The sequence below is a fragment of the Apteryx mantelli genome, chromosome 1 (genome assembly GCF_036417845.1).
Source record: "Apteryx mantelli isolate bAptMan1 chromosome 1, bAptMan1.hap1, whole genome shotgun sequence".
Lineage (NCBI taxonomy): Eukaryota > Metazoa > Chordata > Aves > Apterygiformes > Apterygidae > Apteryx > Apteryx mantelli.
The window spans coordinates 24675437-24687797 of NC_089978.1; the positions used below are offsets into that span (position 1 = coordinate 24675437).

Here is a 12361-nt window from a genome sequence, read left to right on the forward strand (position 1 = left end):
CACCAAATTCCAGATTTTCTCTGGGAAATTCCCATTTGAGATCATACTCAAATTCACTGAAGTCAATGTAGATGTACTCGTTATCCGATGGGCCTATCATCTGTATCATTTGCAACTGGCTTTCATATCTGAATTGCTTTGAAAAAAAAAGAAAAAGTTGATTAAGTCTTAGAGAAGAAGAAATTGCTTGGTAAAAACAAAAGGCAAAAGAAGGGGCAAGTATTTATGTCTGCTTTTACCTTTTTGTATTTATGAAAAATGAGTAAAAGCAAAAAGGCAATAAATAAGAGGAAAAATCCAGCAGAGGCATAGAATGCAGCATTATCCAGGGGGGAAGAAACAGCTCCTGCAACTTTAAAAGATACACATTACTAAACAGTGAATCAGAGTGTGTGTAAAGCTAAAGGTGTAAGGAAACCCATTGTGGTTTTATCAGTTCTGCCAAATTGCAGTCCTCTCACAGCTGAGCCTCCTCAACACTGTAAATGAGATAAAGCCACATGCAATGCAAGGAACTGGGCAGGACTTGTTAAGTGCTGGGTAATTCTGACATTTATTTTCATTACAAAAAAGTGTTATATGAACCAATAAATCTAAGCGTATTGAGCCACTGCTGTGTTCCATGGATTGGGCTTTGTGAGCATAAACAGAGGAATAAGTGCTTCTTCTTCTGCTCATTTCTCTTTCCTCTCTCCGTGTGCCTTCCCCCAAGACATATATGTTAGATACCAAAGCACCATTTATCTGCAGACTGGCTATACAAAACCTGCTCAGAGCATTGCTCTGCTGCTCAGCAAGGAACTTGCTTATCTAGCCAAGGACATAAGAAGGCACAGGTGGGTAGGTGAAATGTTTACACGAGGCCTGTGTTCATATCATGGCCTATTCAGGAAGGCAGCAGCAGCTGATGACGTTTGTCACTCTCTGCTCCCCTGCAGCCTGTCCTGCTGCAAGTCACTGCCCTGGCCCAGGCCTGCTGCTTTCTCTGCCTGACCCCAGAAACAAAGGAAAGGGTCCTAAATTTGAATTCTTTGCATTTTCCCCCTTCCACTACCAGTAATCCTCCAAGGGAAAGCAGGTGAGAGTTTCTCAGAAAACTTTGTGCTTTCTTCTCTTCTTTTATAGTTGTTGCCTGTCTTCCAAAGTTCAAGATCCAGTAGCTCCTATATCCTCTCTGGGATCACACAGGGAGCCTGGGACGCATTTCCAGGGAACCTCTCTCAGTTATGGGCAGAGCTTCTATCAGCTGTGGTCAAAAGCAGAGAACAGCTTGTCCCTCCATGACAAAGGAAATCCCTTGTTCCGAATGAATAACACAAATATCTTTCTAACGTTTCCCAAGTGCAACAGCACGTTTCCCATAGCTGAAATGCTTTGCCCTATGGAATGTATACGGTGTTACAAATATAAAGTACACAAACAAATAATCATATTGCCTTTTCTTATTCAACAAGGAAAGAATCTCTTGTGTCCCCTAAAAAAGGAGAGGCTGCACAACAGTTCACAAACCAGGGCTTAGTCTTTTGCTACCTGCCTACAGCAGTTGAAGGAGGCCTCACCCCAGTTCCCCCTCTCTGTTTCTCAAGCACAGACTGTCTGTGCAGCAGGTGCAGAACGACCTCTGTGGGCTGAGCAGAGCTCCCGTGGCCCATTTTGGGCAGCATGGTAGCACTGTAGTGAGCTCCAGGAGAAGAACAAGAGCAAACACCTGGCACCAGCTACCTAAGCAGCTTCAGCTTTTTCCAAAGCTGATGCCTCTAGGTTTCAGGTAGGGATTACAAAGAAAAAATAAAAAAGCAGGCCCCAACTTTGCCTTGGCTCCATCCTGCAGTTCCTGTTCTTGTGAAATTTCTGCTGGTTTAATGGGTGAGGCCCTTGCTTTGAGACTGAAGAAAAGAGACACATATCCATCATTCATCCACCATTCCACATGTTGTATGCACAGTGCTTGCATTTTACCTGCAACAGCCACTGTGTTGTCAGCTAGTTAGCCAGATAAATATTACCGTAAGTTCTCTTTTGCCATCTTTAATAAACTTGAGAAAGCCTGTGCTAAAACACTGGCTTACAGTACCTGACAGGTTAATGAAACTCTTTTCACAGGCTGAACCAACGGAATTTTTTGCGCAGCACTCAACAGAGAAGGTTGTTGCTGTCTCTTTTATATCTAAAGTACTGCTTGAAATCCATGACCCCAGGGATCTCCTCTCTGGCAAGAAGTTCTGAATCCCCTCAGTGATTTCTTCTGTACAGCTGAAAAAGAAAGGAGGCCAGTTCTGATTTTGGGCTCATGCTGGCATTTTCATGGGGGAAGGTGGGTAGTTACAAAATGTGTCTTATATCTGTGTTGGGAGGATGGATGGATGGGCGTGGGTTTTATTTGTCACTATTAGAGTGAGATTTAAGAGTAGTTGCCAGTCTCACTTTTAATTCCCTGGTGCCAAGCGCAGGTGATTTGGAGGTATTTGGGGTTAAAGGCTCAGCTGCTGCAACCCAACAGATCTCAGTAGAGTTACACCAATTTACCTGCTGCTGTGTCTTGGTCAGTACGACACATCAGGGAGCCCTGCCCATCACTGCTTAAAGCCACTGGTCTGGTTCCTGCTGCGGCTCCTGGTACGCCACTTTTTCCCGTGTGAGAGCGTGATGGGCATGGCAGCATGGGCAGGGGCGGAATGGGCTCTCTGCCTCCCATCCACTGAGCTACTCCCATGTTCCACCAGTGTCCATAAGTAAATACACAGAATTTATTCAGCTCTACACATAGAATTAGCTTCTACATGTGGAAGTTCCCAGGAAAAGAAATGTTATAGTAATTTTTATTTATTTTTACAGAAGGCTGTTTTAAGGAGTATTTTAAATTCACAAGCTGGATGTTTTCTTCCTCTTCCATTTCTGCACAAATAGATTGATGTTAGGAAGACTTTGCAGAAGTATGGATGAGAAAATTGTCCAGATTTTTTTTTAATCTATTTAAAATACTTGAAGACTCATTCATAATCTTCCAGAAGGTAATTTGACTTAGTACTTTTCTACAACTGTGAGATTATTATTTTTTTTTGGCGTATCTAAAAATAAAAACTGCAGAATTCATTAAACAGCTTAAAGCCTCCTCAGCTTCCCTGAAATACTAGTGCCTGATTCATTGCCTTTAATAAATAGAGGAAGTGGAAACACTCTCACTAACTTCACTGAAAACATTCTCACTAACTGTACTGTAATGAACTTCAGGTCACTGTACAGATGTATCACCCAAAGCTTTTTGATACATTTCCTGAATGTCTTGTAACTTTGACAGACCAAGAGAAAAACTTATGTGGGACTGTGTAACCCCCTAACTGTTGATATAGACCCAGTGGGGTTTGTTTCAGTGTAAAGAGCCTAAATACACACTTAGATAGATTTAATTTGATTCCAACAAAAAAAATTGAGAACTTTCCCTAGTTTTGGTGATTCGGGTCCCTGTAGATTGGGCCACAATTTCCCATTTTACAAGTGAACAAGAGTGCATTTTACACCTAGCTTGTTACAGGCCAGTCTTCATTTAGTCAAGGATAGCTCAGATACAGTCCTTGCAATGAAACCAAGGGAAAGAAAATTATTTACTTAGATGAATTCAGTTCAGGACAGTTCCTCCAAATCCAGGATGAGGCAGGGTAACTGTCAGAAATGCAGGAGATCTGCTTGAATGTTAACTGCATGGTTACTTTAGGTTTCCCTGCAACAAGATAATACAAGACAGTTTTCATCAACACTTCAGTGACTAAAACCATCATGTTTATATGATGATGTTACATCTGCTAAGACCAAGATCTGCCCTGTGTTTCCAAAATAACCCACCCGCAAGTCCATGTGAGCTGGTGCAGACCTCAGTTCCCCTGCTTCCTCCAGTCCCTGTGCATCGGTTCTGTGGGACAGGAGTGTGGGTGAGCCAAGGAGAGCACCCACTTCTGTGTACGGGCAGCCAGAGCCAAACAGTGGCAGAGCCAAAATTAGAAGTCCCGACTTCTGCTTTTGCAACTCAGAACAAGCTCTGTGCCCTGGGACTCTGTCAAGAGCCAAATTCTGTCTTGTTCATACAAAATGTGCATAGGGGATCGCTGTATTGTAGCTCATTAACCTAAAGCAATGGCAAGATGCTGCAGTCAGGCAAAACTGAGATAACCGAGAACGCTGGACAAGGCTGTGCACATCTGCAAATCATGGGCAGGAGCATGCAAGACCTAACATATGTATTGCATGTCAAAGGGTCTGCAGACTAACTGGATTAACTAACAAATGTCATTAGGAAAAAAAATGCCACAAATGGACTATAGGATGCTAACACCTAATGAGTATAACTGTTTCTTCTCACTTTATATTTCCACCATTCACGTGGTCACTACAGCAGTCCCACTTTCTGACTCTTTGTAGCAATGTCGCTGTATTTCACAGGCCTCATAGGCTTTGTGGCTTTCCTAAGAAATGTTCATTTTCTCAGTATATGACTAATTTCTCTTATTCTGTCTTCACTGTCGATGGCAGATTAAAGGGAGGAGTAAAAAAACAAACAAACGCTTCTTCCTCAGATTTGTTAAGGGTAGTCTTCCTTGGCATTCCCCACTTCATTTACATGGCTTTATTATTAAAAATGAAGGAATGCAAGACAAAAAAAGTGATTCTCTTCATGTCTACACTGCACTACTGAAATCCAGGGAGTGGTGCTGGAGAAGGATGCTAAGTGTTTATGGGTCCTGCCTCCTGTGTTGGTTAGGGATGGAGAACAGGCTTTCTGTGTGAGGCTGCGTGACCCCAATACAGGGCTTCTGGTTAACAGGGTATGTGATGGAGACCACATCCCCAATGTGGCGTTATTTAACTCAAACCAACATCTGGTCTGGGACCAAGGCTGGGACTGAGGTCTCCTTGTCTCTTGATCTCCTGTGGCAACTCCTGGGGTCCACTGAAGAAGAGTAGCCAGGACAAATCCCAGATATCAGTGAAAACCTGGGAGAAAATAGCACCCCAAAGATCTTTCTCAGAATCCTGGGACAGATCCTGTGCTCCCCTCGGGCAAACCAGGACCAGAGATGAAACAGGCCCTGAGGATACTCACTGAGAGCAAAGTCACCTTTGCTGATAGGCTAGAGTTATTTCGCATTTTAAAACCCAAGCCCCAACCTTTCTCACTGGGAGTTCACATCTTATTATATTAATTGTATGGATATCTCAAGTGATCTAGTTGTATGCATTCAATTAGGCTATCTTGCTGCCCCCTGACATGTGGTACAGGAAGTCAAAGAGTTTTTACAGAGAATATGGGACTTGATTATATAAGGTACAATTCAAAGCACCTAAATGAGAGATGTTAGGAAAGTGCCTTACTGTTGGTGAAAACAGATATTCAATTGAATGCTCAGATACTCAAGTATATATGTATTTTTAAAAACAAAAGACAACCTTATTCAATATCTAGTCAGAGATCACTCTGGAATCTGGTTCAGTCACCTTAGTCCAAAAGGGTTGGAGAAAATGAACATTTAATTATATCTCCTCTGTTGTAAGACATAGCAAAAGGCAAGGGAATACATGTAAAAACAATGTAGTAGTTCCATTTACATTAGTGGCAAAATCCCTAGTGAGAGACACCAAAGAGATCAAGATTCTCACCTCCAGACTTTGCCAAATCTTTATAAGGATTTTTTTTTGCACTTACTTCTCACATACAAAGTGAATTTTTTCGTCATGATTGTATCATCATTTTCTGCATAAAACACATATACCCCAGGCTGGTGCTGATGGTTGCAGAACTTTGAAGAAATGCTGTGGAACAAAGAGAAGGAAGGAAAAGGACAAAAGATTCTCTTGAGCATGATTTTAGATGCAGTGAAGACTGCAGTGAAGATTATGTTTGAAACAATTCAACATCTTCTAACGAAGAATCCAGACTAAATTATTTCTCGTTAAACAATATAAATCCCCAAATGTTACTGCCTTAATGAGAGGACATGTTTTTCCTGCAGTATCAATTTCATTCTGCAATTTGCCTTGTAGTTCCTGGAGTGCATCTGGGCTGTAAGGCTGTGATTTTGTAACAAATCCATCGAAAGACAAGGTCTATAATGCATCCTGGTACAGATGCTAAGTGTGGCAAAGGAATCAAATGCTCTGCTCCACAAAAGATTTTGATGTGAGCTTCTAGCCTATACAATAAATAGTACTAGGAGATAACAATGAAACAGATAGGCTTATACAAGATCAACCTCTCTGAAAGGAAAGAGCTGATGGATACTCAGAAATTAAATCTTCATCAAAAGTTCAACATCTGTAAGACAAAGCACCAACTGTCAAGTATTTCTGCAGGAAGAAGGATGGCCTTCTACTAATCCCTACGGCCTTTGGCCAGACGGATGGTAGCAAACCGAGACCCAAACCATGCAGGAAGAGGCTTGAGACAATCAAAATGGTGAGGGCAGAGTCCTAACAAGTCTGTGGGCAAAAGTTAGAGACAGAGGACAAGGGAAACCTAGAGATTCAGGCATGACTGACCTGTTGAATTACTGGTTTATGGGACAGGAAAGAGGCAATATATCATCTTATGGAGAGGGCATCCTATTTCCATTCTTTTTCACCAGGTTATTTTTGTCAGGATTGTTTTCAGATTTGAAAGGCAGCTTTTGACAGTTTACGGATATTAGAATAGCACTTAAGAAGAATTTGGTTGCTGGCATTTTGGGGGCAGATGTTTTGGTTGAGAGCATAGGGCTACAAAACCTTCACTAGCTTTTAGCATTAAAGGCAAGCAGACATATCAGGGAGTCTGTAACAGGCAGAAAAAAGACAGCCCATACTGGTAATCTGTGGTGTAAGAGAAAGCAATAACGAGGTTTGAACAAGAAACCTAAAAACAGGGTGTTTCTTATTAAACAAGATACATATGAGTGAATTAAGAAACCAAGCACCACCTTGCATTTCCAAAGGAAGAAAACTCACATTGGAGTCACTGGGAATTTCACCTTCTGCCTAAGGCAACATCTCCATACATAATTATTGACTTTTGAATGTCTCCATTTGGAATGGCCTTAAAGATGTGCCTGAACTCAGAGATTTCTTAAAATCAGATCTGTTCTAAGGTGTCTCAAAATGGATACCTAAGACAGGAGAAACCACAAATCATTCATCACTTTTGAAATCCTAGGTCTGAAGGATTAAGTCCTAATGAAATAATGACAAATTCATTTTATGAAAAGTTGTTGTTGATACCTGAAAACATAAAAAACACAAGGGGATGTGGGATAACAAGCCATATATTTAAAAGAGGTCATTTTGTGTAGGGAAACTCATTTGCTCTCAGGAGGGAAGTGAAAATCAACAGTGCCCTAAAACACAGAGACAACAAGAGCACATAGAAAATTCAAGTTCTGAAGGAATCTCTGATAACATGTAGGGACACTGACAGAAATGAACCCTTGAAGTTAAAAACTAAAGAAGGCAGCAAAGCTAATTAATGACATTTAATATGATCTATAATCAGGAGGAACTATTTGATAAGGAAATAGCAGAAATCAAAAAAGGGAAAAAACAGGAAATGAAAAAGGATATGAAAGGAACAAAGTAGAAGTGTTGGGACACAGGATTACTCAGAAGTGAACCAAAATATGCAAAATTAGAATCATAATACGCTAAGGTATGTGATGACCTTTTTTTTTTGTTTTGTTTTGAGAAACTTTCTGCTTTAAAATCATATCCAAATCTACATTTGTACTACAAGCATGGAGTGTTACATTTTAGGCAGAATCTTGTCACCTTACTACCCATTGCTGCTCCTGATGACATTATCAAACTGAATGAAATATCTACCCCTACTCATTTTTCTCAAGTGAGATATGTCTATAAAATGCTAGTATTTAATCAAAACAGGATAGCTGTGGAGGGTAGCTGTGTATTGACTAAGTAATAACCAAATTCATGTACTTTTCTCCCTATCGTACTTTTCCATAAAATCAGTAGAATGATATTAACTTAGCTGCCTACATAGGTATTGAATTATGTAGTGCTTTGAAAATGTAAAGTGCTAAATAAATGCAAAGTATAACTACTAAAATGAACCTAAAAAAAGAAAAAAAGTGCTTAATCAACACCACAGTCAGATGGATGGCTGAGCTGTCTGTTTGAAGCAGCTTCCAGGTCAAGCTCAAGTGATGCTTTGGGTGGTTAAGCAGCAGGAGCCTGGTGCAGGGCTGAGCCAGCCCAGGATGCGCTGCACTAGGGAGACACAGCTGGACTTCTCCCTGTCCAGCAGATGGTGATCACCACTCAGGAAAGCAAGAGTCATTTCTGTGCTGAAAAGGCTATCTGAAGTGACTCATAAATTCCAGCCCGTGCTGCAACTGCACCTTACTGATTAATGGCGGTTACCTAAGCTATTGCAGAGTTCCCAAAATTGTTATTGTTGGCCCATTCCATAGCACCTTCTTCTTATCTGGACTGAATTTCCACCAGCTGCCAATCATCCAAGCAAAACTCTCTCCCACTTGTTCAGTGAAAAGACAGTCCATACCAGCTGCAAAGCAAATAAACTAGGCATTATCAGCTTGACGGAGGTATCTATTGGACAAGGATGAGCAAATGCTCATGACTGTCCTGTGACACTTCATTTCCAAAATCAGATTTGACCACAAGAACAGATCTGCCTAGGCCACATCAGGCATTGCAGTTTAGTCACCAACCCAGTTATCAAACGCTATCGAAGTTTGCTGACAGGCCTCGCTTTATCAGCAAGGACAGAATTCCTGTGTCCATTGCCAGGACACGATAATTTGCCAATCTGAACGGAGCTGTCTCTGGACCATGTGAAGGTCTGACTCCAACACTCCACCTGATCCAGATGAAAAGGCCAGTCTGTTGCAAAGATGACTTGACAAGCCAGCAGATAAAATCAAGTATACCAAAACACTAAGGAAAGAAAGTACAGAAAGTGCTAGCAAGACAGTTTTAAGCAAATGATAAGAGAGGTTTAAGAATATACAAAGGAAGAAATCAATGTAGACGCATTAACTCCTGCCTGTCTCTGCCTAGTTTTAAAGCTAAAACTTTAAAAGAGCAGCATGGCTTTATTTTCATTAAGGTGAATAAGATCTGTTACCTTGAAAGCTATGGGACTACTCTGAAAGAAACTCTGAAGGAAATTAGATAATGTTATCAAGAAACTAGAAAGCCTAGGGAATGGAGAAAACATTAACCTTCAACAGGATTCATGCCAGAACTTCATTGTAGGAAGTAACAGAAAAGGTAGATAACTAACAGGTTTATTCAAAACATGTTTTGCAAGAGCGGAAGAATACATGACCTGGGTAATTAGCAGAACGGTATGTTTCTGTGGCACAGACAGAGCCTAATAGATCTACAGAGGGCCTGGGAAACTACAGGGCCCTGGATTTGATTTTAGCTATTTGAAGGATACTGGGAACATCATCAAGAACAGGATGACAAAAGGGGAACATGTAGAACTTGTGTTTCAGGCAGAGAACTGCAAAAGATCTGTAACTGCAAAATTGTGTCAGGGACAAAGCAAATAGCAAAATGCATATAACCTAAAGGGGTTGCGAGATGCATAACTTATAAAGGGGTTTGTTATAACATGGAGAAAAAAATATTCTGTAAGTTATCTACATGAACTGCCGTTGAAAGCCAAATTAATGTTTGAGTACCCTTTGGTAACACTGCTTCATCACTTGGCCCATCCATTTGTTAAAAATATGAATAGATTACGAAATAAGGACAGTAATCAGTTCAAAGGAGACAGAAGGAGGAAACATTGTGAAATTATACCAAAATATTCAAGTACCTGAGTCCATCCACACTGCAACTTTGCTCACATGGAAATGTTTTTTGGGAAAATAGCCACATGCACCTAATGGTTGGATATGCTGTAAGATTAACTTCAAAGCAAAACTCTTCTTCACCAATTTCAAAATCCTCTCTAGAGTCCGTTATGTTTATAAACCCCTTTTCTGAAAAAAAAAAAATTGGTATTATGTTACAAACACTCTGTTGCCTCATGGAGGAATTTTGATATCTGTATGCTTTTAGTTTTAGTTATCACAAGCAAAAAAAGCACTGTATTACATCACAAAAAGGCATCCTGTTTATCAGAAAGAAGATAATGCTTCAAAATAGGATTGAAATGATGTCACTGTGTTCAGCTCCAGACCGGTGATCTGAGCCTGTGTAAAATCTGCTAGAGCTGCAGATTTGGTCAGACCCAGAGCCCTTCCAACCATTTCTCCCCTGACCACCCTCCAGAGCTGTGGCCAACAGTTCCATTATTACTTTGTTTTAGGTATGTGTTCCAGGTGCTAACACCTGCATCTCCTGGCTTTCCTTTAATAGGGAATGAAATCATGCAGCACTGCCAGCATAATCAGATGTTGACTGTAGTTGTTTCTCCTTCCCTGAAATAAGCTGAAGATTTTGCAAATGAATCTCATAGCTGCTCCTTTATTTCTCAATCTAAATTAGAAGTATTTGCTGAAAGATTACAGGAACATGGAAAAGTGTTCTGAAAATGTATGAGAATCACGAGCCACTGGTACTTCCCCATCAGGGTGGGATTAGTTTCACCTAATGGAGCTGTCTGAAGTTCAGCGACCCACCAAACTCTTAGTTTGGACCTCTGCTACATTCTGTGGAATGAGACGTGTCTGAATTTATCTAATCCTAAAATAGCCTCCAAAAAAGATGTACTGAAGTAAATTCTGGAAATGTCTGTCTCTTGTTACTGACTGCTGAAGGAGCTTAGGTCACAGCTGGGGCTAGGTGACTCACCAGGCGAAACGAATCCCACCCAAAGAGACTGATCAGCACATAAAAGTGGAAGAAGGCCTTTCTAAAGGCATCAGCTCTGTTAAAATCACAGAATCATGTAGGATGGAAGGGACCTCTGCATGTCTCCTGTCCACCCCCTGCTCAAAGCAAGCTTGGCTAGATCAGGTGGCTCAGGGCCTTGTCCACCTGAGTTTTGGGTATCTCCAAGAAAGGAGACTCCACAACATCTGGGCACCCTGTGCCAGTGTTTAGTCAGCCTCATGGTGAAAAACTGAGCTGTAGAAACATTGCTGAACTGTGTATTCACACAGTTCTTGAGTGTTTTCCTTCTGGTTGTAACTCTATATTATTTGCAATGTTTTTTCTCTAACATCTTGGTTTAAAAATACTATGTGGAAATTCCCACAGAAACCACAAAAAAGTTCAGTATTTTAAAACAAGAAGCAATTCCTTTCATGCCTGTTCTCCTCCTTTTTGATATTAAAGGCTTACTGATTTTTATAATGTGGACCTTCATCTTTAGAATGCTCTTTTGGACCTCATCTTTCCAGACAGAAAGTCATCTGAATGTGTACTGTTAGCAACACAATCTGCCAAGTGTAAAGGCTTTTTCTCCAGAGTGTGAAGGGGCCTGGAACAGGGTATGCCATTTCTCTGCAAAAGAACTCAGAAAAAAAGTAGTTTCTTTCTGAAGCAGAAAGAAAATAGCACATTTTTTGCTTGGCTGACCACTTTTTGGCAGGTTTAAGTGTTTTTCTATCATAGAAATAGTGAACATGATTATTTCGTAATGATAGAGAGGTGAGTTGAAATTCCTGAGACTGGAATTGAAGCTTTCATGTCTCTGTATTTAGTGTATTTGTGTGTTTGCCTTTAAACTTAACATGTTGCAAAATAGCTTGTATATTCCTGAATAAAGATTGGATAGTACTAAGAACTCTTTATTCACTGCTGATGGAAACTGAATATAGGAACAGCAGACATGAAGGGCTTTGCAGCTGCAGCTGTTCTCATGATCTCTGTTGCGCTTTAAAGTTGGCTAACCACCCTGCCTGATGTAACCAGCTAAACAAAATGAGATAAGTTGGTGAAATATCAAGTAGCAAAGAGTAAACCAGAGCTGTCTGGCTGCAGGGCATTATTAGGCATTAGAAGACCACCTGTAAATGTAGTTATGTTGGCCAAGCTCCTTAGGCAATGCAGAGTAAGCCAAGCAGACAAGGTTTTCTCTTTGTAAAGTTACATTACCACCATTCCCAGTGAAGCTATGGCTGCTGACTCATGGACAGTGATGGTTTAAAGTTAGGGCAAAGTGGTTATGACTTCTGCCTGTCCAGCCAGTGGTCATTTCAGAGACTGCTACCCTATGATAAGAACAACTGAATGAAACTCATATCACTGCTGAAAGTGAATCTGGAGTGTTAGCACAAATCAACACCAACAAAGGGTTTCATTAGTACATTAGGCTAAAAGCTGTGATGGATCTGAAGTGTTGCACATGATGTCCCCTTATAACTTTGGAGAGAGAAGCACAGCTGATAGCTAGGCATGGCAA

At 40.8% G+C, this 12361-nt stretch overlaps 1 protein-coding gene across 1 annotated transcript in view; it reads right to left on the minus strand.

Annotated features, from left to right (window-relative positions):
- The window catches only part of FLT3 (fms related receptor tyrosine kinase 3), a 36254-nt gene that overhangs the window by 8945 nt on the left and 14948 nt on the right, over positions 1-12361 (minus strand). Inside the window, exons 9-14 of the mRNA XM_067289847.1 lie at positions 9827-9992; positions 5696-5802; positions 3607-3718; positions 2075-2253; positions 240-352; positions 4-136 (exon numbers count right to left, since the gene is read on the minus strand). Coding sequence (XP_067145948.1) covers positions 4-136; positions 240-352; positions 2075-2253; positions 3607-3718; positions 5696-5802; positions 9827-9992 — 810 coding nt within the window. The remainder of the gene's footprint in view (positions 1-3; positions 137-239; positions 353-2074; positions 2254-3606; positions 3719-5695; positions 5803-9826; positions 9993-12361) is intronic.